Consider the following 25,085-nt stretch of genomic DNA (forward strand, 5'->3'; position numbering starts at 1 on the left):
AGAAAATCATCCAGAAGTCTTACATGTGATGTTTTGGTATATTTCTTTCCAATTTTCCTTTGTCTTTTGTACAGAGCATACAATTTTGTATCTTTCATTAGGGTCTAATAGCCTTGAGATGCCCATGACCCCTCTAGCCAGCAGGCAGCACTTTGCAGATGCCAGCTGGCCTCTCTGGGCACCATGTCTGTTTAGCTCCGAGGAGCCCTGGGGGTCCCTAGAGGACAGGGCTCCAGCCTTCACAGATCCCTCCTAGGGCTAGCTGCAGTGGAACACATCCCACCTAAACGAAGCAAAGCATCCTGACTCCTCAAGCGCTAGCACTTTTAATAGTCAAAAGCGTATCTTAAGCATCTACTTTTGCAGGGTCCTGTACTAGGTACAGACAGATGAGGTGAAGAGAAGCACAAGCCCTGGACACTCAGTGACATTTTCTCTCACTCCATCCTGGAAATTAAAAAGGCTCATACACCCTGGCTCACAGGACTACAAGCTTTCTAAGGGTTGGGTCTATGTCTTGTTCATTTTATGCCTATTTTATTTATTGAACAAATATATAATTAAAACTTAAAATCTTGAACTGTACACCCAATTTGTCTGGCCTGTACTGTCTTACTTTCAGATAACGAAATGGGTTCACGATGTTCAAAATAACCCACTCCTCTGCTGCCACACTCCCAGCCAAATCCTCCTTTAAAGTTCACTTATCCCCAAACCACTCTGGAAGCCATCTTATTAGGCTTTTGCCAAGATATCTCTTATGACGCAAACATTTCCTATTTTTCTAACCATTTCAAGCCCAGAAGAATCCCTAGGGGTACTGAGGCAATGATTCCCCCTGAGCACAATTTCCCTTTGTAACAATTTTAAGGTGACTTGCTTACATGAGGCTATCATGAGAAGACCTTGGAAGAGGCAGTGCCAAGCGTGATGGTGGAATATTAGGAGGAAGTGGTGAGAGGCACAGTGTATGTTTCTATCTTTACTTTCCCCAAAGGAAGGCTCTGCCCCAATGCCCACCTCCCATGGGAGCTGGAACTGACTAAGCCAGGATTTAAAACTCTCATTTTCTTTATTTAAATAACTTTTAGCATCACAGAGGACTCAGGACTTGCTGGAAAAGACACATGGCTTAAAGATGTTGGCTTGATGCTCAAGCTTTTGATGATCCAAAAGCTACTGTGTCTGACATGATGGTGCCTCATAAAGTAAAGCATCACACAGCTGTATGATCTGTCTGTATGATATCCCCTAGGAAATCTATCCTGGCTAACTGGACAAGGGTCATGGATTCCCCAAGGTCCTACTCCATTTAAATTGAAAACTCTCTACTAAATGACCACTTTGGCAAGCAAGTATATGTCTCTGTATCAGGAACAGAAAACTAAGGTCGTCTGGCCAAACCTGGCTTTCTGCCTATTTCATATGGCAGACGAGCTAAGAGTGGTTTTGACATTTTAAATGGTTAGAGAAAAAAATCAAAAGAAAAAGAATACTTTATGATGTGAAAATTACACGAAATTCCCATCTCAGTGTCCATAAATAAGGTTGTACTGAAATTCAACCATGACCATTTGCTGACATCATGTCGATGGCTGCTTTTGCATCATAAAAGCAGAGGTGAGTGGTTGCAACAGGGCCCTGGCCCTCATGGTCCACAAAGCCAAAAATATCCACCACACAGCCCTTTACAGAAAGTTTCCTGGTCCCTGGCCTGTGTGCTTTGCATGTGTGATCAGTGCTCACATTTCTGTTTCTCTCTGCCTGTCCATATTAGAGCTGTTGGTTCCTTCTTTAGACGGAGGAAAGCCCATCTTCCATTACACGCAGCACTGCCTGTTAGGCTTTATTAATTTGTGATAATGAAGATGACAGGCCACTAACCTCTGCCACTGGTCTTCCAGTGTTAAACACTCATGGCTCAAGATGCTTAGTCAATTTATCAGCGCATTAAAATACTAATTTAGTATTTCAGGCTCTCCTTGGCACTATGGATATAAAAGTCCCTGGCCACTAAGAATTTAAAATTTGCTTGAGGGAGTGAGATATACCCAGGGGAGGCTCTTGTAGAACAAGAGAATGGTACTCACATGTATACTCCCCTTCATGGAACACTCAGAACAGATGATGCTAGGCCAGTACACAAAGTGTTGTCACCATGGTACAGACGTAAGAGAATATGTTTGATTATAGTGAAAGTTGCTCAGTCATGTCCAACTCTTTTTGACCCCATGGACTATATCCTTCAGGCTCTTCTGTCCATGGAATTCTCCAGGCAAGAATACTCGAGTGTGTAGCCATTCCCTTCTCCAGGGGATCTTCCCAACACAGGAATCAAACCCAGGTCTCCCACATTGCAGGTGGATTCTTTACTATCTGAGTCACCAAACCTGCTTTAAATATAACTATGGAATATAAAGAGTCTGCCTGCAATGCAGGAGACCTGGGTTGGATTCCTGGGTCAGGAAGATCCCCTAGAGAAGGAAATGGCAACCCACTCCAGTATTCTTGCCTGGAGAATCTCATGGACAGAGGAGCCTAGCAGGCTACAGTCTATGGGGTCGCAAGAGTCAGACATGACTGAGTGACTGAGCATACACACACACACACGGAACATAAAACTTAGGTGTCCTAAAGTTGCATTTCCTTAACTTAAAGAAGAGGAAACTGGTGCCCACTAGTTTCCATAGCTGGTTAGCTGAGAACCAAGACTAGAACATCCATCTCTGGATCCCAAAGTCACTTGTATTTGTCTGCAGCACTTTGGACTTGCAGACTTTTTAAAGAATAAGTGAAGAATGCTTAAAACTAAATATTGACTACATTTATCTTCATCCTGTAGTATATGTATGTATTCCTGAAGCCATCATTTTAACCTTCAATTTCACCTCTGTTGACAATCTAGGAAAGAAAAGATGCCAAATTCTGACTTTTCTGTTCTTCTATGATGTTTCCAATCATTTAAAGGGAAAAGGGAAAAGATAAAAATGAAATCCTTAAAAATCTGTTTTGATCACCATTTATGTTAAAATAAATAAGCATTTCCCATATATCCTGACAGAGAAACTACTGTAATTTTGTTTTTAAATAATTTCATATTCTTATAAAATTATGTTTATAAAGTATCTTTCATAACAGAGGCCTGACCCTGGTATGAAACAGCCTGACAATAAAAACAAACACCACTAAAGAGAAAAAAGAAACTTCAAAAAACTTAAAGTTGACCTGTAGTTATTCTATTTATATGTAGACAGCATAGAAATAAGTGAGTCACATGAATGTATTATCTATTGCCACAGTAAATTCTTCTCACAATGGAAATAAATTTCTTTATGTGCTGCATTTCACATTTCCCCCCTATTTCTTTACTATGTAACTTTTAGCTATCACCACTGGCCAATCGGTCTGAGTACAATACAAAAAAAAGTAATGAAGAAGAGAACTTTAAAGAAGTGTATCTTAGCAACACTTTGGTGCTGTCCTTCCCATGAAATTTCAGCTGTTATTAATCATTGCATAACTACGTGTTGGCTCTAGCTCCTGCTTATTGGGGCTAAGAGACCTGGCCTAGTTGAAAGATCCCAGAGGCTTTGATGTTCCTATAATACTTGGCAGTGTCCACTGCTGAGGGCCTCAGTTGAGATTCCTGACTTACTCACTTTGAGGTTAGCCAGAGCTCACTTCTCTGAATCTAAGTTGCTGATTTAATATGAGGCTCTGAATGCTGATCCCATAGGTCTGACTTGGTAGTTCTGGACTCCTCTTTAGAGCAGCTGGAATGTGGACAGCTTGGTGGGGAGCGCATTAGGTCTTTAAGAGAGGGAGCAGAGGATTTTCCCTTTTTGATAATAGCAACCTAGCTTGTTGCTGACCAACTCTCCAGAAATTAAAAACTAGAAAATCCCTCTGAAAACATCTGAGAAATACCAAGACAGTAAAGATTTGAGGGACCAGAGTCCTGGAGAGAAGGAAGTGCAAAGAGATGAAGCTGTTATTCAGCATCATTTTCCAATTGACCAAATTTCAAACAGCAGCAGAGAAACTAAAAGCTAAAAAGAGCTTCTAGCAGTTTCAGGATGAAGGAGAATAATAAATGGAGTTCGGGGCCCACCAAGGAAGAGAAGCTGAGGTAAATACCCCAGGTTTATAGTTGAGATGTCCAAAGAGGTACATCCTAGGAGTTGGGGTGAATCAGAAATGGACCAGTTCTCACAAAGATCAAAGCTCAGCCTCCAATCTGTTCAATCTTTGATTGGGTCAGTCACACCACCACCTCTACCTGCCCACAAGAAGCAAAAGCTCATCTTTTCTGGAAGATAATACCAGCCCCAAATTATCTACACTTCTTCATATACAAAATCAGGTAGTGAAACAAAAATTGCCTTGTATACCAGAAAACAAAATGGTCAAAAAACAAGAGGCTATATAATAGAGACAGACTATAGAGTTCCACAAGTTAGAGTTACCAAAGAGGGACCTTATAATATATTGGGATGAATTCAAGAAATTATGTGATGAGATGGAACAAAATGGAAATTCCACAACTGCAATAAACAGTAACTGAAATTAAGAATTAAATGAAAGCTTCAGAAGCAGATTAGACACAGTTGAAGAGAGAATTTGTGAGCTAAAAATGGCCAGACTGAAGTACAGTGAGGAAAAAGGATGGAAAATACAGAAAAGGTAATAAAATATATAGGTGAAATGAAATTGTGTTTAAAATAGTTCCCAATCACAGAGGCCTGAGCCAAGTATGAAACTGTTTGCCTCAGTAAAACCAAAAACAACCAAAAGGAGAAAAAAATCATGAAGAAGCTTTAAGTAAACCTGCAGTTATTCTATTTATATGTAGATAGCACACAGAAAGAGAGAAAAGAGAGAATGTGGCAGAAACAATCTTTGAAGTTGTCATAGCTGAGAACTTGCCAAATATTACTGAAATCATCAAGTCACAGATTTAAGAAAAAAGCTATGAATCTCAAGAAGGAAGAATACAAAGAAAACCATACCTAAGTGCATCATAGTAATGCTGTTGAAAACCAGAGATAAAGAGAAACATCTTAAAATGAGTCAGAGAGGAAAAAATGAATAATTTTAAATTATTTCTAAAATGAATGAAACAGACATCTGAATTCACAGTGGAAGTCAGGACAATGAATGGCAACTTCTAAGTGGGAAAGATAAGAATGGCCAGCCTAGAATTTTATGCCCAGTAAAAATATCCTCTTCCAATACATTAAATAAAAACAAATGAAACCAGCAAGAGAGTTCCAGAAAAACATCTATTTCTGCTTTATTTTTTATTTTATTTTTTTCATTTTTATTTTTTTATTTTTATTTTTTTTAAACTTTACAATATTGTATTGGTTTTGCCATATACCAACATTAATCTGTCACAGGTATACACATGTTCTATTTCTGCTTTATTGACTATGCCAAAGCCTTTGACTGTGTGGATCACAATAAACTGTGGAAAATTCTGAAAGAGATAGGAATATCAGATCACCTGACCTGCCTCTTGAGAAACCTGTATGCAGGTCAGGAAGCAACAGTTAGAATTGGACATGGAAAAACAGACTGGTCCCAAATTGGGAAAAGAGTACGTCAAGGCTGTATACTGTCACCCTGCTTATTGAATTTATATGCAGAGTACATCATGAGAAATGCTGGGCTGGAGGAAGCACAAGCTGGAATCAAGATTGCCAGGAAAAATATCAATAACCTCAGATATGCAGATGACACCACTCTTATGGCAGAAAGTGAAGAAGAACTAAAGAGCCTCTTGATGAAAGTGAAAGAGGAGAGTGGAAAAGTTGGCTTAAAGCTCAACATTCAGAAAAGTAAGATCATGGCATCCAGTCCCATCACTTCATGGCAAATAGATGGGGAAACAGTGGAAACAGTGTCAGAATTTATTTTGGGGGGCTCCAAAATCACTGCAGATGGTGATTGCAGTCATGAAATTAAAGGACGCTTGCTCCTTGGAAGGAAAGTTATGACCAACTTAGACAGCATATTAAAAAGTAGAGACATTACTTTGATAACAAAGGTCCATCTAGTCAAGGCTATGGTTTTTCCAGTGGTCATGTACGGATGTGAGAGTTGGACTGTGAAGAAAGCTGAGCATGGAAGAATTGATGCTTTTGAACTGTGGTGTTGGAGAAGACTCTTGAGAGTCCCTTGGACTGCAAGGAGATCCAACCAGTCCATCCTAAAGGAGATCAGTCCTGAGTGTTCATTGGAAAGACTGATGCTGAAGCTGAAACTCCAATACTTTGGCCACCTGATGCAAAGGACTGACTCATTTGAAAAGACCCTGATGCTGGGAAAAATTGAGGGCAGGAAGAGAAGGGGACGACAGATGATGAGATTGTTGGATGGCATCACCAGCTCAACGTACATGGGTTTGGGTGGACTCTGGGAGTTGGTGATGGACAGGCAAGCCTAGTGTGCTGTGGTTCATGGGGTCACAAAGAGTCAGACACTACCGAGCAACTGAACTTAACTGAAGTGAAATACTAACGGATATTCTTTGGGCAGAAGTAAAATAATCTAAGATGATGTCACAGAGATGGAGTAAGGAATGGTGAATAAGTCTAAAGGTAACCATGTGAGCAAATATAAAAATAAACATAATGTCTTATAGGTTTTAAAGTATGGAGAGAATTGAAATATAGAATAACAAGACTTCCCCCCGCACCAAAGAAAAAGACAGGAGGGAATTAGAATGAAGTTAAAGTGTCCTATTACCCTTGTCTGGGAAGCAGGAAAGTTCTAATTTATAATAAATTTAAATGATTCAAGGATACATATTGTAAACACAAGGGTAACCCTTAAAAGAACACTGAGTTTGTATAATTTAAAAATTCATGCCAGGGGTGGGGGGAAGGATAGAATAATTTATATGTTTAATTAATTTAAAAGAAGGAAAGAAGGGAGGGAAAAAGGATTATGAAACAGGTGAAACCAACAAAAACCAATAATAAAATGGTAGATCTAAACCCAAACATATCAGCAAATCGACGTTATCAGAATGTTTGACTTTATAGGGCAGAAATCTATAGCCAAGTTACAAACAGCAAAGACATTTCTGTTTAGTCACTCATTTTATGCATACCCACAAAATACCAACATTGATGAAAGTAACTTAACATCTGTAATGCAAAGACATCCATGGCAAATAGGTTAATGGGCATCATCAAATAAATGAGTATCTAAGATTACTCAAGGTACAAAAAAACTTTGAAATTTTACAGCCCTTATAGGAAAGAAACTTGACAGTGGCTTTCTCTGATAATCTTAAACATTTGATAATAATCTTAAACACTTATATGACATTACCAGTAATGAGTTATGGAGCTGAAACTTTTCTAGCCTCTCATTAATAAGTCAATTTGAATCAACCATGCTAGGAGACTGAAGTATCTTTCTAATTTCTCTATAGAAAAGCATATCACCCAACAGGCACCTGAAAAGATGCTCAACATTGCTAAGCATCAGGTAAATGCAAATAAAAACTACAATGCCTGTCAGAGTGACTATCATCAAAAAGAACACAAATAACAAATGTTGGTGAGGATGTAGGGGAAAGGGAACCCTTGTACACTGTTGGTGGGAATGTAAATTGATGCAGCCACTGTGAGAACAGTATGAAGGTTTCTCAAAAAGCTAAAAACAGAACTGTCACAGGACCCAGCAATTCCACTCCTGGGTATATATCTAAACAAACAAACAAAAAAACTAATTTTAAAAGACACACGCATCCCAATGTTCATAGCAGCTTTATTTAAAATTGCCAAGATATGGTAGTATCCCAAGTGTCCATCAACTGATGGATGAATAAAGAAGATACGTTTTTCTCTGAATATATGCCCAGGAGTGGGATTGCAGGGTCATATGGTAGCTCTATTCTCAGTTTTTTCAAGAATCTTCATACTGTTCTCCATAGTGGCTAAACCAATTTACATTCCCACCAACAGTGTAGGAGGGTTCCCTTCTCTCCACAACCTCTCCAGAACTTGTTGTTTGTGGATTTTTTTTTATCACAGCCATTCTGATTGGTGTGAGGTGATATTGCATTGTAGTTTTGACTTGCATTTCTCTAATAACCAGCGATGTTGAACAACTTTTCATGTGCCTATTGGTCATCTGTAGTCCTCTTTGAAGAAGAGGTCTTCTGCCCATTTTTTGAGTGAGTTGTTTGTTTTGATGTTGTTAAGTGTAATAAGCTGTTTGTATCCAAGGCAAACCATTCAATATCACAGTAATCCAAGTTTATGCTCCAACCAGTAATGCTGAAGAAGCTGAAGTTGAATGGTTCTATGAAGACCTACAAGACCTGCTAGAACTAACACCCAAAAAGATGTCCTTTTCATTATAGGGGACTGGAATGCAAAAGTAAGAAGTCAAGACATACCTGGGGTAACAGGCAAATTTGGTCTTGGAGTACAGAATGAAGCAGGGCAAAGGCTAACAGTTTTGCCAAGAGAACGCACTGGTCATAGCAAACACCCTCTTCCAACAACACAAGAGAAGACTCTACACATGGACATCACCAGATGGTCAATACCAAAATCAGATTGATTATATTCTTTGCAGCCAAAGATGGAAAAGTTCGATACAGTCAGCAAAAAAAAGACCAGGAACTTACTGTGGCACAGACCATGAACTCCTTATTGCCAAATTCAGAATTAAATTGAAGAAAGTAGGGAAAACCACTACACCATTCAGATATGACCTAAATCAAATCCCTTATGATTATACAGTGGAAGTGACAAAGAGATTAAAGGGATTAGATCTGATAGACAGAGTGCCTGAAGAACTATGGACAGGGGCTTGGAACATTGTACAGGAGTCAGGGATCAAGATCATCCCTAAAGAAAAGAAATGCAAAAGGGCAAAATGGCTGTCTCAGGAGGCCTTACAAATAGCTGTGAATAGAAGAGATGTGAGAGGCAAAGGAGAAAAGGAAAGATATATCCATTTGAATGCAGAGTTCCAAAGAATGCAAGGAGAGATAATTTTATTTTTATTTATATTTTGGCTGCTCCACAAGGCATGTGGGATCTTAGTTCCCTGACCAGGGATTGACCCTGTGCTCCCAGCAATGGAAGTGCAGATTCTTAACCACTGGACTGCCAGGGAAGTCCCACAAGGAGAGATAAGAAAGACTTTCTCAGTGATCAGTGCAAAGAAATAGAGGAAAACAATAGAATGGGAAAGACTAGAGATCTCTTCAAGAAAATTAGAGATACCAAGGGAACATTTCATGCAAAGATGGGCTCAATAAAGGACAGGAAAGGTATGGACCTAACAAAAGCAGAAGAGATTAAGAAGAGGTGGCAACAATATACAGAAGAGCTATACAAAAAAGAACTTCATGACCCAGTTAACCACAACGGTGTGATCACTCACCTAGAGCCAGACATCCTAGAATCTGAAGTCAGGTGGACCTTAGGAAGTATCACTATGAACCAAGCTAGTGGAGGTGATGGAATTCCAGTTGAGCTATTTCAAATCCTAAAAGATGATGCTGTGAAAGTGCTGCACTCAATATGTCAGCAAATTTGGAAAACTCAGCAGTGGCCACAGGACTGGAAATGGTCAGTTTTCATTCCAATCTCAAAGAAAGGCAGTGCCAAAGAATACTCAAACTACTTCACAATTGCATTCATCTCACATGCTTGAGAAGTAATGCTCAAAATTCTCCAAGCCAGGCTTCAACAGTATGCAAACCATGAACTTCCAGATGTTAAAGCTGGATTTAGAAAAGGCAGAGGAACCAGAGATCAAATTGCCAACATCTGTTGGATCATCGAAAACACAAGAGAGTTCCAGAAAAACATCTATTTCTGCTTTATTGACTATGCCAAAGCCTTTGACTGTGTGCATCACAACAAACTGTGGAAAATTCTTCAAGAAATGGGAATACCAGACCATCTTGAGAAATCTGTATGCAGGTCAGGAAGCAACAATTAGAACTGGACATGGAAAAACAGACTGGTTCCAAATCGTGAAAGGAGTACGTCAAGGCTGTATATTGTCGCCGTGCTTATTTAACTTATATGCAGAGTACATCATGAGAAACGCTGGGCTGGAGGAAGCACAAGTTGGAATCAAGACTCCTGGGAGAAATATCAATAACCTCAGATATGCAGATGACACCACTCTTATGGCAGAAAGTGAAGAAGAACTAAAGAGCCTCTTGATGAAAGTGAAAGTGGAGAGTGAAAAAGTTGGCTTAAAGCTCAACATTCAGAAAACGAAGATCATGGCATCTGGTCCCATCACTTCATGGCAAATAGATGGGGAAACAGTGGAGACAGTGGCTGACTTTACTTTTCTGGGCTCCAAAATCACTGCAGATGGTCACTGCAGCCATGAAATTAAAAGATGCTTGGTCCTCGGAAGAAAATTTATGACCAACCTAGATAGCATATTAAAAAGCAGAGACATTTCTTTGCCAACAAAGGTCCATCTACTCAAAGCTATGGTTTTTCCAGTAGTCATGTATGGATGTGAGAGTTGGACTATAAAGAAAGCTGAGTGCTGAAGGATTGATGCTTTTGAACTGTGGTGTTGGAGAAGACTCTTGAGAGTCCCTTGGACTGCAAGGAGATCCAACCAGTCCATCCTAAAGGAAGTCAGTCCTGAATATTCATTGGAAGGACTGATGCTGAAGCTGAAACTAATACTTTGGCCACCTGATGCGAACAGCTGACTCATTTGAAAAGACCCGATGCTGGGAAAGATTGAGGGCAGGAGGAGAAGGGGACGACAGAGGATGAGATGGTTGGATGGCATCAGTGACTCAATGGACATGAGTTTGAGTAGGGTCCGGGAATTGGTATTGGACAAGGAGGCCTGGCATGCTGCAGTTCATGAGGTTGCAAAGAGTTGGACACGGCTGAGAGACTGAACTGAACTGAATGGGAAGAACTGATTCATTGGAAAAGACCCTAATGCTGGGAAAGGTTGAGGGCAGGAGGAGAAGGGGACGACAGAGGATGAGATGGCTGGATGGCATCACTGACTCAATGGACATGAGTTTGAGTAAAGTCCAGGAGTTGGCAATGGACAGGAAGCCTGGCATGCTGCAGTCCATGGGGTTGCAAAGAGTCAGACAGGACTGAGTGACTGAACTGAACTGAAATTTTGGAGACTAATCCCTTATCCGTCACATCATTTGCAAATATTTTCTCCCCATCTGTGGGTTGTCTTTTCATTTTGTTTATTATTTCCTTTGCTGTGCAAAAGCCTTTGAGATTAAGTAGGTCTAGTTTGTTTATGTTTGTTTTTATTTCCATTATTGTGGGAGACGGATTGAAAAATATGTTGCTGTGACTTATGTCATAGAGCGTTCTGCCTATGTTTTCCTCTAGCAGTTTTATAGTGTGTGGTCTCACATTTGGATCTTTAATCCATTTTGAGCTTATTTTTGTGTATGGAGTTAAGGAATGATCTAAACATGATTCAGAGAAAAACATGATCTGAAAGGATACATGCACGCCAGTGTTCACTGCAGCACTGTTTACAATAGCCAAGACATGGATGCAACCTAATTGTCCATTGATAGAGGAATGGATCGGAGAAGGCAATGGCACCCCACTCCAGTACTCTTGCCTGGAAAATCCCATGGACGGAGGAGCCTGATAGGCTGCAGTCCATGGGGTCGCCAAGAGTTGGACACGACTGAGCGACTTCACTTTCATTTTTCATTTTCATGCATTGGAGAAAGAAATGGCGACCCACTCCAGTGTTCTTGCCTGGAGAATCCCAGGGACGGCAAAGCCTGGTGGGCTGCCATCTCTGGGGTCACACAGAGTCGGACACGACTGAAGTGACTTAGCAGCAGCAGCAGAAGAATGGATAAAGAAGATGTGGTACATATATATAATAGAATATTACTCATCCATTTAAAGGCATGAAATAATGCCATCTGCAGCAACATGGATGGACCTAGAGAGTGTCACACTGAATGAAGTAAGTCAGACAGAGAAGGAGAAATATCATATGACATCCTTTATATGTGGAATCTAAGAAGAAATGATATAAATGAATTTACTTACAAAACAGAAAGAGACTGACAGACTTAGAAAATGAACTAACAGTTGCCAGGAGGAAGGGACAGTTAGGGACTTTGGGAAGGTCACGTACACGCTGCTATATTTAAAATGGATAACGAATAAAGACCTATGGTACAGCACAGGGAACTCTGCTCAATGTTATGTGCCAGGCTGGGTGGGAGAGTGTCTGAGGGAGAATAGACGCATGTAGATGTATGGCAGAGTCCCTTCACTGTTCACCTGAAACTACCACCACACTGTTAATCAGTTATACTGCAATACAAATAAAAAGTTTAAGTTTTTTAAAAATATAAGATATGGTATATGTATATATAATGGAATACTACTCAGCCATAAAAAAGTGACAATTTGCCATTTGCAGCAACATAGATAGTAGAACCTACCAGAATTCATTCATTCCTTTGTTCCTTCCTTCATGGATCCATTTATTCATGTAGTCAGCAAACACTTATCAAGCACCTACTACAGGCTAGAGACTGTCCTAGTGTCAGATAATGCACTAATGAACGCCATAGCCTCCCCTGCCCCCCCTTTTTTTTTGAGCTTATATTATAGTGATAGGAAACAGAAAGTAAGCAAGTAAACCAAGAAATGAACAAAATAATTCTCAAAAAAAAAAAAGTGGATGATATTTACCCAAGAAAAATGAAGATATACATCCGTACAAAAACTGTACGGGAGACAGCTTGATTTATAATCACCAAAACTGAAAACAAATCTAATACCCATTAACTGAAGAATGAATAAACAAACTGCCGTCTGGCCACACAATGGACTACTACTCAGCAACAGAAAGGAAGAGATTACTGATACATGCAACAACATGAACTGAAAGAAGCCAGACTCAAACGGCTTACACACTGTATGATATCATTCATATGATATTTTGGAAAAGATCAGTGGCTGCCAGGAGCTTTGTTTTCTTTCTTTCCTTTTTCTAGGAGCTTTATTTTCTGTAAGAACAACTTAGTGTGTAAGGGAGGTTATAAACTAAAGAAAGTTTGGATCTGGAAAAAAAATCCCCTCCTGGGTGGAGGAAGAGAATAGACTACAAAGGGACATAAAGGAATTGGGGGCTGATGGAAATGTTCTATATCTTGATTGTGCTGTGCTCTGCGTGAGTGCTAAGTCGCTTCAGTCATGTTCGATTCTGCGACCCTATGGACTGTAGCCCGCCAGGCTCCTCTGTCCATGGGATTCTCCAGGCAAGAATACTGAAGTGGGTTGCCATGCCCTCTTCCAGGGGATCTTCCCGATCCAGGGATCAAACTGGCATCTCTTACATCTTCTGCATTGGCAGGCGTGTTCTTTACCACTAGCGCCACCTGGGAAGCAGGTGATTGTGCTGGTGGTGGTTATATGACTGTGTAAGTTTGTCAAAATTCATAGAACGCACACTTAAAAATTTACTGTATATGAGTTACACCTCAATCAACCTGAAAGAAAAAACTGGATGAAGGAATAAAGTGTTAGTCATTCCTTTAGACTGAGTGATCAGTGAAGACCTCCTACAGAAGGTGACATTTAATATGTAAAATGAATCTGCAATCTCTTACTCTTGTAGCAGCAAATACCAGATATTAATCCAATACTCAGTAATCAGAATTTCAAAGATTACTATAACAAACAAGATCCCTTGATCTACTACAGGGAAGTAGAAAAAGGAATGGAGAAAAATTTTTTCTTTTATTCTGCAAACCATGTGTTTAATTAAGAGAGAATTTATGCAAACCCCACACACCAGGAGGATTTACAAGTACAAAAATGCAAATTTAGTCTATTTTCAAAGGCTGTATTGACAAGCACAGTTCAAAAAACCTCACCAGGGAGCCCTTTCAGTCTATACTCTATGTTTCATGATTAAGTATGCGCCTTTTTTTTTTTTTTGCCTCCATGCATTTTAAGTTGCCAGAAATGATAATTAATCATATAAAGGTCTACGACTTTAAAAGATAATGTGTGAGAGACAAGGTCAGAGTTCTTTGCTGCCCTTATCTGCAGAGCACTCCAACTCAAAGAGTCTTGCTGGGAACCAGCCCCCCTCCTCCCCCCCCTCCCCACCCCCCCACCCCCAACCCTTTCCCTTGCAGCTGCCCTCTGAGCACTCCCACAGCCAGCAGTTATGACAGATCCCTCATTGTGGGGAGACACGAGCTGAGTTTCCTTCAGGAGAGGCAGCATATGCTTCGGAAAAATCATACTCTATAGAAGTTTTGGACTGGTGACTCATGTAAACTCCTCCAACACAGACTTTCTAGGAAAGATGCTTACAAGAGATTAAATTGTCCTCCCTTTTGAGAAAAGGCCAATCCCCTGGAAACCAGTGAAGCTGGGCCTCTAGAACAGTAGAGAAGCTCTGTAATCACTGGGGTGATCCCCTCAGAAGGGGACCAATTTGGAATCACTCAGGACATCTTCCCTCAGAACAGTAGGGTTTTAACTCCCACTGTCCAGAGAAGGGAAATGGAATCAGACTTTGGATGGTTTTTTCAGTTTCCCTGAAGGCATTGGGACCTGAATGTGGAAAGCAGGGTTCTAGTGTACTTCCATTTTGAATTTGTTGTGACAAGGCCAAATTCCAGCACCTCTTTTGGTGTCTGTGTCAAACAAGGTAAGATATTGTGATTTATAAGAAATACATATTTGGTCATTCAGAAATATATTTCTCATATGCATTTGGTTTTCCTCTAGTCCCTGGCTCACACTCCTAAAACCCTTGGAGTTTCCTAAGTGTGTTGAGAGTCATAAAGGCGTCTTTTGTTATGTTAATAAGATGACTTTTGGAAAGCCACTAAGGATGGGGGCTGGTTTCCAAGTGTCCGACTCTTTGCGACCCCATGGACTGTAGCCTATCAGGCTCTTCCGTCCATGGGATTTTCCAGGCAAGAGTGGGTTGCCATTTCCTTCTCCAGGGGATCTTCCCGACCCAGGAATCGAACCCAGGTCTCCCTCATTGCAGGCAGACACTTTACTGTCTGAGCCACCAGGGAAGCCCCTAGGCCTGATTAGAAGGCTGGAACTTTCACTCCCAGCTCCAGATCTCTGGGGAGAAGCTGTGTGTTCAATCAGCTGTCAGTGGTCAATGGTTTAATCAATCATGCCTGTGTAATGAAGCCTGCATAAAAATCCAAAAGGACAGTGCTCACTTCAGCAGCATATATACTAAAATTGGAACAATGCAGAGATTATCATGGCTCCTGCCCAAGGATGATATGTGAATTCATGAAGTGTTCCATGTTTTTTGATGCAACCACTATGGAGAACAGTATGGAGATTCCTTAAAAAAACTAGAAATAAAAATACCATATGACCTAACAATCCCACTACTGGGCAAATAGCGTAAGGAAACCAGAATTCAAAATGATACATGTATCCCCGTGTTCATTGCAGCACTATTTACAATAGCTAGGACATGGAAGCAACCTAGATGTCTGTCGATAGATGAATGGATAAATAAGTTTGGTTCATATATACAACAGAATATTACTCAGTCATAAAAAGGAATTTGAGTCAGTTCTAGCGAGGTGTATGAAACTGAAAAGCCTGATATACAGAGTGAAGTAAGTCAGAAAAACAAGTATTGTATATTAACGCATATATATGAACCTAGAAAGATGGTACTGAAGAACCTATCTGCAGGGCAGGAATAGAGATGCAGACATAGAGAACACACTTGTGGGCAGAGCAAGAGGAGAGGGTGGGACAAATTGAGAGAGTAGCATTGAAACATACACATTACCATATGTAAAATAGATAGCTAATGGGAATTTTCTGTATGATGCAGGGAGCTCAATCTGATATTCTGACAACCTAGAGGTGTGGGATGGGGGTGGGGCGTGGGGGGAGGTTCAAGAGTGAGAGGACATACGTACACTTATGGCTGATGCACGGTGTTGTAACCAACACAGTGTTGTAAAGCAATTATCCTCCAATTGAAAATAAATAACCTTTTTTAAAAAGGACAGGATTCAGAGAGTTCTTGGGTTAGAGAACGCGTGGAGATGCAGGGTTTGTGGTGCCTGGAGAGGGCATGGAAGGTCCCTTTCTTCATACCTTACCTTCTGTATCTCTTCCACCTGGCTGTTCCTGAGGATAAAAGCATTATATCCTTTTACAATAAACTGGTGATTTAATAAATAACGTGTTTTTCCGAGTTCTGTGAGTCATTCTAGCCAATTAATGGAACCTGAGGACAGGGGGTCATGGGGACCTCTGATTTTTAGCCAGTTGGTCAGAAGTACAGGTTTGTGACTGGCATCTAAAATGGGAATGGCGGGTGGTACAGTCTTGTAGGACTGAAGCGTCAATGTGTGGAATCCAATGCTGTCTCTGGTTTGATAGTGCCAGAATTGAGTTGAATGCTCAGACATGTAGCTGGTGTTCCGAGAATTGCTTGTTGGATGTGTGGAAATTCCCCCAGTGTTGGAAATTGAGCCTCAGAACACCATTTATAGGGGTATGAACTTGTGGCTGTTGCACTTATTGTCGTGTTGCTGCTCAAACATCAACCAAGCTGTAGGTACTGTCCTCTTATTAGATGGAAGGTGGGCCTTAGCGTTGTAGCAGGTATAGACCCCATGGAACTTCCCATAGGACGAAGGGAGTAAAAAACACATCAAGAGTAACATGGAAACTTACATTACCATATGTAAAATAGATGGACTACAGGAATTTGCTGTATGGCTCAAGAAACTCAAATAGGGGCTCTGTATCCACCTAGAGGAGTGGGATGGGGAGAGAGATGGGAGGGAGTTTCAAAACGGAGGGGATATATGTATACCTATGGCTGGTTCATGTTGAGGTTTGACAGAAAACAGCAAAATTCTGTAAAGCAAGTATCCTTCAATAAAAAATAAATAAGTTTTTTTTTTTTAAAAAAGGACCCAGTAATACAAGGTAGGATAAATTCGATATTTAATTAACAGTACAGGCGAAAGCCTCTTAGGAAGGGGGAAAAAAAAATCAATGAAAGCAAAAGGGGACTGCTTCATAAAAGAGAAGGGCTTTAATTGTGCCTTGAAAGATTGGTAGCATTTGGCTAGATGGAGGGAAGAGCCTAGTCATCAGGGAGGGGGGAGTGAAGTCAAGAGCTGAGAAGTCAGGTGGCAGGTGTAGGAGGCGATAAGAGTGTAACTAGAGCAGTGTTTGCTCTGGTGAGTTTTGAGATAAGGTAAAAAGATAGGCTGGTAGATGGAAGAGGGCCTGGCAAAAGAGAATGGAAGGATTAGACAGAAGTTCACAGCACATACCCGGGAAGTGAATCCCATAGGTATTCTTTAGAAAGTCTCAAAACCTCATCAGTGGGATGCCTGAATTCCCCAAGCCTGTGACTGGTGATTGTATTGGGTTGCCTGTTTTCTTTCCTCTTAATCTTTGAGTATCTTCCAATAGAAGATATTTTATAGACAGGAAGAGCCCATGTAGCTTGGAGCATTTGATATCTGCCTGAGGAATTCCTGATACCCTCAGTGAACGAGAGCAGCTAACATGAATCCTGGAAAGAGATTTGGACTCCAAGGCACATAGCAAATGCTCTTCTGTGTTTTTGTCCAACACAACTTTCTCCAATGATTAAAATGTTTTGTATCTGTGCTGTCCAGTAGAATCACACATGGCACTGAGCACTTGACATGTGGCCGGTTTGACTAGGGATTGAATTTTTAGTTTTATTTAAATCAAATCTTGAGAGTTCCCTGATAGCATAGTCGTTAGGATTCCGGGCTTTCACTGCTGTGGCCCAGGTTCAATCCCTGGTTGGGGAACTGAGATCCCACAAGCCATGTGGCACAGCTAAAATAATAATAATAAAAAATTAAATCTAAATTTAAATAACCACATGTGGTTAGTAGCTCCCATGTTGGCTCTGCAGCTCTAGATGTCAGGAAAGGCTGAAAACTACATTATCTCATAAATTCCTTGCAATGATTTAAAAGAATCTGCACTTCAAAAAGCTTGCACTTACACATTCCAAATCACAAGGGTGGGAAAAACTTAGGAAAGGTCTTTTCCATGGAATCAAAGAAGGATCACAGTACGGTGGAGCACATCAGTCCTTGGGATTTACTCTGTCAGCCCCCTTCTAGTGGAAATAAAACTGAGTAACAATACTGAAGCAGAAACAATATAACTTGGGCATATAATATAAATGCTATTAACCTTAAATTCAGCTTTATTCTTTGCACTTATGCTAGAAAAGAAAACACAAACTCTCCTTACCCTTTTCCTGTTAGGTTTAAAAATCCATTTACATAATACTGAGGCACCTAGTACAGATGGACATCTTGTAGGAAAGATCAGTATGTAAAAAATATATCCATCCTTCCCAACCATTCACCTATCTCTCCAATCATCTGTCTATCCATCTGCCTATCCACTCATCCTTCCATCCACCTGTCTTTCCATTCATCCATCCATCTACCCATCTACCCATTGTACCCCTTTGTGATTTGCTGACTCACAAAGAATAGATTTTCTCTCATTTGCCCAAATAATGAGAGCTTAATGGAGAGGAATAGAGAAGAAATAGGTGATGAAGTGACATGTTTTTAAGAGTATGCTTTCAGATGATTAATCATACTTAACACTCCTAATAGTCTGTTGTTTACAAAGTCAAAGTAATGAATATATGAGAGACTAAAAAATGACAAATGACTAATGCTTCAAAACAGTAAGATGAAAGGCATCACGAGATAATTCATGTCTCAGATAATAAGCCTCATGTTTAGAAGAGGGTCAAAAATCTGGGCTAGAATGGTCTAACTTAGGGCTTTAAGATGGAGGCTTGAGCCAGAATCCAAGTGATGGGTAAGATGACAGATAAAAATCATGATTAAAATTTGGAAGGACCTTAGAAATAATCTAGCTCAAGCCTATTATACTAGAGATGATTCAACTAAGGTCAAAGAGTTAAGAGACTTGGTTCAATTCCTTTATGTGGGTAGCAATGGCAGGAAACGAAAATGTAGGGTTCTTGATGCCCATTCAACTTTCATGCATCGCATGAGATGGGGAGAAGGGTCTTCTAATTAGGAAAGGAGAAAGCATTCTGGAGAATGGGAGTGACACAGCATGAGCAAGGAAGCAGAGCCAGGAAGTTGTCGGTGTAATGACCATGTATGAGGATGTCAATATATGTGAGGAGGGGAAGACAGCATGGTGGGGGAGCAGGACCAATAGGGAAGGGCTTGAATATAAATCTGCAGTTGGTCAGTGGTGTGAAACGTAGAATCCTGGGACTGCCTTGAAGTCTCCCTTTTATGCCCCAGTATAAACATTTCCAGAAAAAATGCTTTGCTTTTCATATAAACAAAGACAAATTCACCTGGGGAGGGAAAGCTGAAGAAAGGTGGCTGGGATGAGTACTTGCGTATCTGGTCAACCCACAGTGGGCTGATAAGCATCCATCCTGAGTCAGGAGATTTACAATGGGAACTAAGAATCTGCATATTTTTAAGCTCCCCAGTGACTGCAATGATTACCAAGTTTGGAGGGTCTTCTGGTTCACCCTTTTACCAATCCATCAGATACAGTCTACCACTTTGGAAAACTCTTTGACAATATTTATGAAATACCTGCCCTCTATGATCCAGCAATTCCTCTCTCAGGCATATACTCACTTACGTTGCCCAACAGGCATGAATAAGAATACCCAGAGCAGGTTATTATCAACCCCGAACTGGAAACAATCCAATATCCATCAGTAGTAAAAAGAATAAATTAACTGAGGTATATTCATACAATGGAACACTACACAACAATTGAAAAGAATAAACCATTGCTATCTGCACCAACGTGGATGACTATTCCTGACATAATGATAAGCATTAAGAAGTATGATTCTATTTACATAAGATTAAAGAACTGGCAAAAATAATACATGGTAATTGAACTCAGAATAATGATTGCCTCTCTTTGAGGGTGAGGATTAACTGTAAAGGGACATAAAATACACTCCTAGGGTGCTGCAATTGTTCTATATCTCTATTTGGGTGGTGGTTATATTGTTATATAGAATATGTGAAAAATACTGAGCTCTATACTTGTTCAGTTTACTGTACAGATTAACCTTGTTGATAAGAAAAAATACAGGTATTGTGTGTGTGTGTATGTATATTTCCTTGCCAACCTTATGAGGTTGTTATAAAACTCCAATAGCTTTTCTTTTTTTCTTTTTTTATTGGAGTATAATTGCTTTACAATGCTGTATTAGTTTCTGCTGTACAATGAAGTGAATCAGCTGTATGTATACATATATTCCCTCCTTCTTGGACTTCCCTCCTTCCCCACCCTTCCAGGTTATCACTGAGTACTGAGCTGAGCTTCCTCTGCTTCATAGCAGGTGCCCACTACCTATCTGTTATACATGGTAGTGCATATATGTCACTCCTAATCTCCCAATTCATCCCACCGTCCCCTTTCCCACCCTGTGTCTACATGTCTGTTCTCTCTGTCTCTGTCTCTATTCCTGCCCTGGAGATAGGTTCATCTGTACCATTTTTCTAGATTTCATATATATGTGTTAAAGATGAGATACATAGATAAGTACAGTCATACATTTTAACTAGCTCAATACTGATTCTTGTTGAAGTTGGTTACAAGCACTACTTGTGATACAGGCATTCTGTCAGTTTTTTTAAGCCTTAGCAAAACACAAAAAGTTAGTTATATGTAAGCTTACAAGTAATTTCTGAATTTGGAAAAGACATGCAGTAACTGTTAACTTAATGGTGCAGCCCAGCTTTTGAGAGAGCCTTTCTGCTGATGGTGAATTTGGTCTGCTTTGAAACCCTGGAGAAGAGTTCCCTGCAGCTGTATCTTTTGTTGCACGCCCTCACTTTCCTCTCCCCCCATTCCCGATTCCACCCTAGGAAGACAGGAAACACTATCTGTAGCACTGCATTCACCAACCCAGAAACCAAAATCTCATCTCACTTCCTATCGTGAAAATGATCGTCATCCTGAGGTACCCTTGGCCACTGGTAACAAGCTACCTACCTGCTGCCACTCCACAGTTTGCCTGCCCTGGCCCAACAGTAAGACTGCCTGTGGTCATGAGGCCCTGGTGGGCACATGATCAGGGTTACAGCAAGCTGAGGATGCGTGGTGGGAAGTGAAAAACCCTGTCCAGTGGGTGCCATGTGTAAACCTCATTCCTGGGCTATTATTTTTCAGTCTGTGAAAAAGTTGTGGGTACTGAGCAGTGTACTTCAGGCAGCTAAGTATAAACACATGTCTCCAAATACTGATAACACTATCTTTATTTGTCCATTACTTCACAAAGCCACATCACCTGGGGACTGTTTGTTCCCCTACAAAGTGAGAATCCAGCCCCCCCATATGTATTAAAATGTGGGACATTTTCTTCAGGGTATACATTTTCAAGAGCTGCTTCTATGCCTTTCTCAGTACACTCTTACATCCCCATGTATCTTTAACACCACAACATACAGTAGACTTTAAAATAAAAATTGATTATTTCTGGTTCCTTGCACCAGTTTTTCTTAATTTGGCCATATGGTCAACTATGTGTCTGGAGCCTATCCATTACTGTGTCCAAGTTCTAGAGCCCAGAAGTATATAAGATATGTTCAGCAATTTATGTGAACCTGCAGATATTTCCTGACTGGTTATTTCAAGCAAGGTTTTTTTATGTGACAGACATCTGATAAATGCTTAAAGAATGAATATGAATGTTTAAGAATGGATAAATGTGAATTTTTAAGCACTATGTTCACACAAGAAATGCAGTTCACAAGTATGTATATTTCCCAGAATAAAACATTGTACTGGATTCCCTACCCACTCCCCCCACCCCCGAAAGAGCCCTAAAGGTATTACATATGGAAGTACATCAAAAAACATACTAAAATCTGAAATCAACCTTGAATGGAGCTTTCTCATGAAAAAAAAAAAAAATCCTAATAATGCTTGATTTCACTTAAGAGATATTTAGAAAAACCAGCACACAAACTGTTCAGTTCCAGAGAACCAAATACAACATCAGCTGTGAGAAACATTAAACTGTCTGAAGAGAATGGATTTCAAGGAAATGCTGCTTATTTTCTCCTCTTGGTTATTTCTGAAAGAATATTTAATGAAGAAATGCAGTGGGACTTTTCTGTTCTTTGAAGACTTTGCTTCCAAGAAACATTTGCCTGGGGTTTAAACTCTATTAGGTGTGATTTTTTTTTTTTTTTTTCTCACCAGTCAATTAATTTTGCAGGGAACAAGAAGTTAGGAAGAGGCAAGGCTAAATCAATTGTCTCCAGAAAATGCACCTCAATCTTATTCTCAGAGATTTTTTTTTCCCCCTTTCCCCTGCCATGCACTGATTTTTCTTTCTTAAACCAATATATCAAACTCAAGAAGTAATCCCTAGCATAGAAACATGCCCGGAAGGGAACTGGAGTTTGAGAAGAACTTCCCTGTGCAAACGGCCCCATATCTCCCAGTGTGGTAGCTCACCTACTGAGGCATCTACCACCCTTGGCGAGAATGTCACTGTCCTCCAGGACTTACCTGTCTGCTGAGAGGGCCGTGAGTGTGAAGACAGACACCCCTACTGAAGTAAGCTGGATAAAGGGGATCAGTTTGCAGCCAATTCTGCCAAACAGCCATTTGTCAGCCAGGTACCTGCTGGCATCCACAGGTGCACAGGTTACCAGGAGGAGCAGGTCTCCCAAAGCCAGGCTGGAGATGAACAGGTTCGGCACGTTTCGCATGGACTTCACAGTACAGAAGATCTTGATCAGGGTGATGTTGCCAACGAGGCCTATCAGAATGATGACTCCATAAATTGCAGGGATGACATACAGGATCCCAGGGTGGAACCAGTCGTCATTCATGGGGAGCTCCACACTATGATTAGAAATGTTGCAGTGCACGAAATGGTCCACTTCCAAGTTCAGAAGCAAACAATCATTCAGAGCCATCCTCTGGATTCCTTCCCACCTAAAAAAGTGCCCTGAGATGCTGTTTCTTAACTTTTGACTTTGCAGTTGGGTAAAGATGAGGACAGAATCTATGCTGGGCTCTTTATCTTCTTGAATAAAAATATAGATACTGTGGCATTCAAAACTGCCTGGCACTATTTTGATGCTGGTGCTGCTCTGCTCTTTACATGACCAGTGTAATACATCTCTAAATTGAGTAAGTTAACAACAAAACAAACACAAAAACTCAGCCCCCAAAAGGCTTAGAATCAGACCCGCTCTGTACCAACACCTTTTACCTCTGGTCTAGTCCGAGTCTCCCTGGCTGTAGTTTACTAAGAACTTTGGGCCTGCTATTTTCACACGGCATTTGCTGTCTTTCCTGATATTTAGAACCTGAAGGTTTAAAGTGGGTAGAAAAAAACTGCACTGAGAAAGCCTCAAATACCATAGGCGGGAATGCTTTATACGTCACCATCTTCACCAGCAAACCGCAGCTCTGCTGAGCAGAGGCTCTGAAGAGGAACCAGGGCTACTTACAGACAGACAATGCCAGCCCCCTGCTGGACACTTCAATCACTGCCCGGATGCCTGCTCTGCCCAGATGAGACTCGCACAGCAGTCTGCGGGTCCTAGGCGACAACTTTAGCAGGTAAATTTGGGCTTCACTTTTCAGACGCAGCACTTCTGGTAGGTATTTCCTAAGTGTTGCTGGCACTATGCAAAGCACTGGAAATCCTTCTGATACTAGAAAGATTTTCCATATCCAGATTCACAGCCCATTCTCTCATCTTTTCCAATACATTAGAATATAACATGTTAAGGCTGCTATAAAATGAGGTCTGTCCCTGAATCAAACTGCACACAGATACGCAGGGCGTCCACATGTGAGTGGTCCCACGCAGCCTTCCTGCTGCCTATTTGAATGGGGATCGTTTCTGAGAGCAAACCTTCAGCACCTGACATCTGGGAAAAGTAGAAAGCAGGACACATACATGCTCTGTCCTGTAGATGGGCCAGGCCATTCCTGTTCCCTTTACCAGAGAGAAAAAAAATCAAAAGCCAGCTATTTTTTAACTCTCACAGATTAGCAGTCTTTTCCAGAAGAATGGGTATTTTCTCATTGGATCTAAAAAATACATGAATTGGCATTCTGATGCAGCTATTTGCAATTTTTAATTAATGCTTGCTGCATTTTATAGCAAATTTCCTCATAAGCTCTGAGTGGGAAATGAACTGTGAAGTAGTTACAGATAACATACTGAGGATTTGGGGAGTGGAAAGAATAACTTAGAGTTAACTTGTGCCAGGAAAGGCTTTACTGAGGCGGTACTATTAGATGTCAACTTTGATCTTTAGCAACATACAAAGGTGAATCTTTAAGACTTTATGTGCAGCCAGCTCTTCCAGATACATTGCAGGAAGCCAGTTACTAGCGGGCACTGTTACCAAAAGTTTGGTTTTTGAGGATTCATAAGGAATAAAGAAGTTTGCACTCATCACCATGCCGGGGCCCACTAATAAAGCCTCCAAGTGTGTTGTCATGGAAATTTCCAAAGGCAGGTTACAAAACCAAGGTGGCTGCCATGTTCCTTCTATAAACCCAAGGGCTTTTGCTGCTCTCAGCCAGTAGTAGTAGAATCTGATGCTACATGCCCAGAGTGCGGAGAGCTTCTCAGTGGAGATCAATAGCACCAGTAATCAGTCAACAACCATGAGCCTAATGGTGTTGATGAGCTGTTGGCAACAGAGGTTAATGCTGTACATGGACTCTGTGCTTAAGTCCTGGCTCCTTCACTCATTACCTTGGCAAGTTAGACTAGTCACTCAGTGTCTTAAGTGTCTCCTCATGAGATTAAGTTCCTCATCTGTAAAGTGGGGATAATTTAAATGAAAGTTAAATGAAATTATCCATGTTAAGACTTCATAGAATTTGGCACATAGTAAGTACTCAAGTAATATCAGCTGCTATTATTATAACTATTATTATCACTGTGATTGAAAGAGACTATTTTTGTGATTTTACTTTGGAAAAGCCCAATAAAGTCAGAATAGCAACTGACATCAA

General features: G+C 40.6%; 1 protein-coding gene and 1 non-coding gene across 2 annotated transcripts in view; one reads left to right on the plus strand and one right to left on the minus strand.

Annotated features, from left to right (window-relative positions):
• Nucleotides 1–23,017, minus strand: part of GRPR (gastrin releasing peptide receptor) — a 37,064-nt gene extending 14,047 nt beyond the window's left edge. Inside the window, exon 1 of the mRNA NM_001192739.1 lies at nucleotides 22,605–23,017. Within this exon, the coding sequence (NP_001179668.1) occupies nucleotides 22,605–23,017 (413 nt within the window). The remainder of the gene's footprint in view (nucleotides 1–22,604) is intronic.
• LOC112445221 (U6 spliceosomal RNA) lies at nucleotides 15,225–15,328 on the plus strand. The gene has a single exon (XR_003033591.1). It is a non-coding gene; the product is annotated as a U6 spliceosomal RNA (small nuclear RNA).
• Nucleotides 23,018–25,085: the final 2,068 nt, after the last annotated feature.

The sequence above is a fragment of the Bos taurus genome, chromosome X (assembly GCF_002263795.3).
Source record: "Bos taurus isolate L1 Dominette 01449 registration number 42190680 breed Hereford chromosome X, ARS-UCD2.0, whole genome shotgun sequence".
NCBI classification, from domain to species: domain Eukaryota; kingdom Metazoa; phylum Chordata; class Mammalia; order Artiodactyla; family Bovidae; genus Bos; species Bos taurus.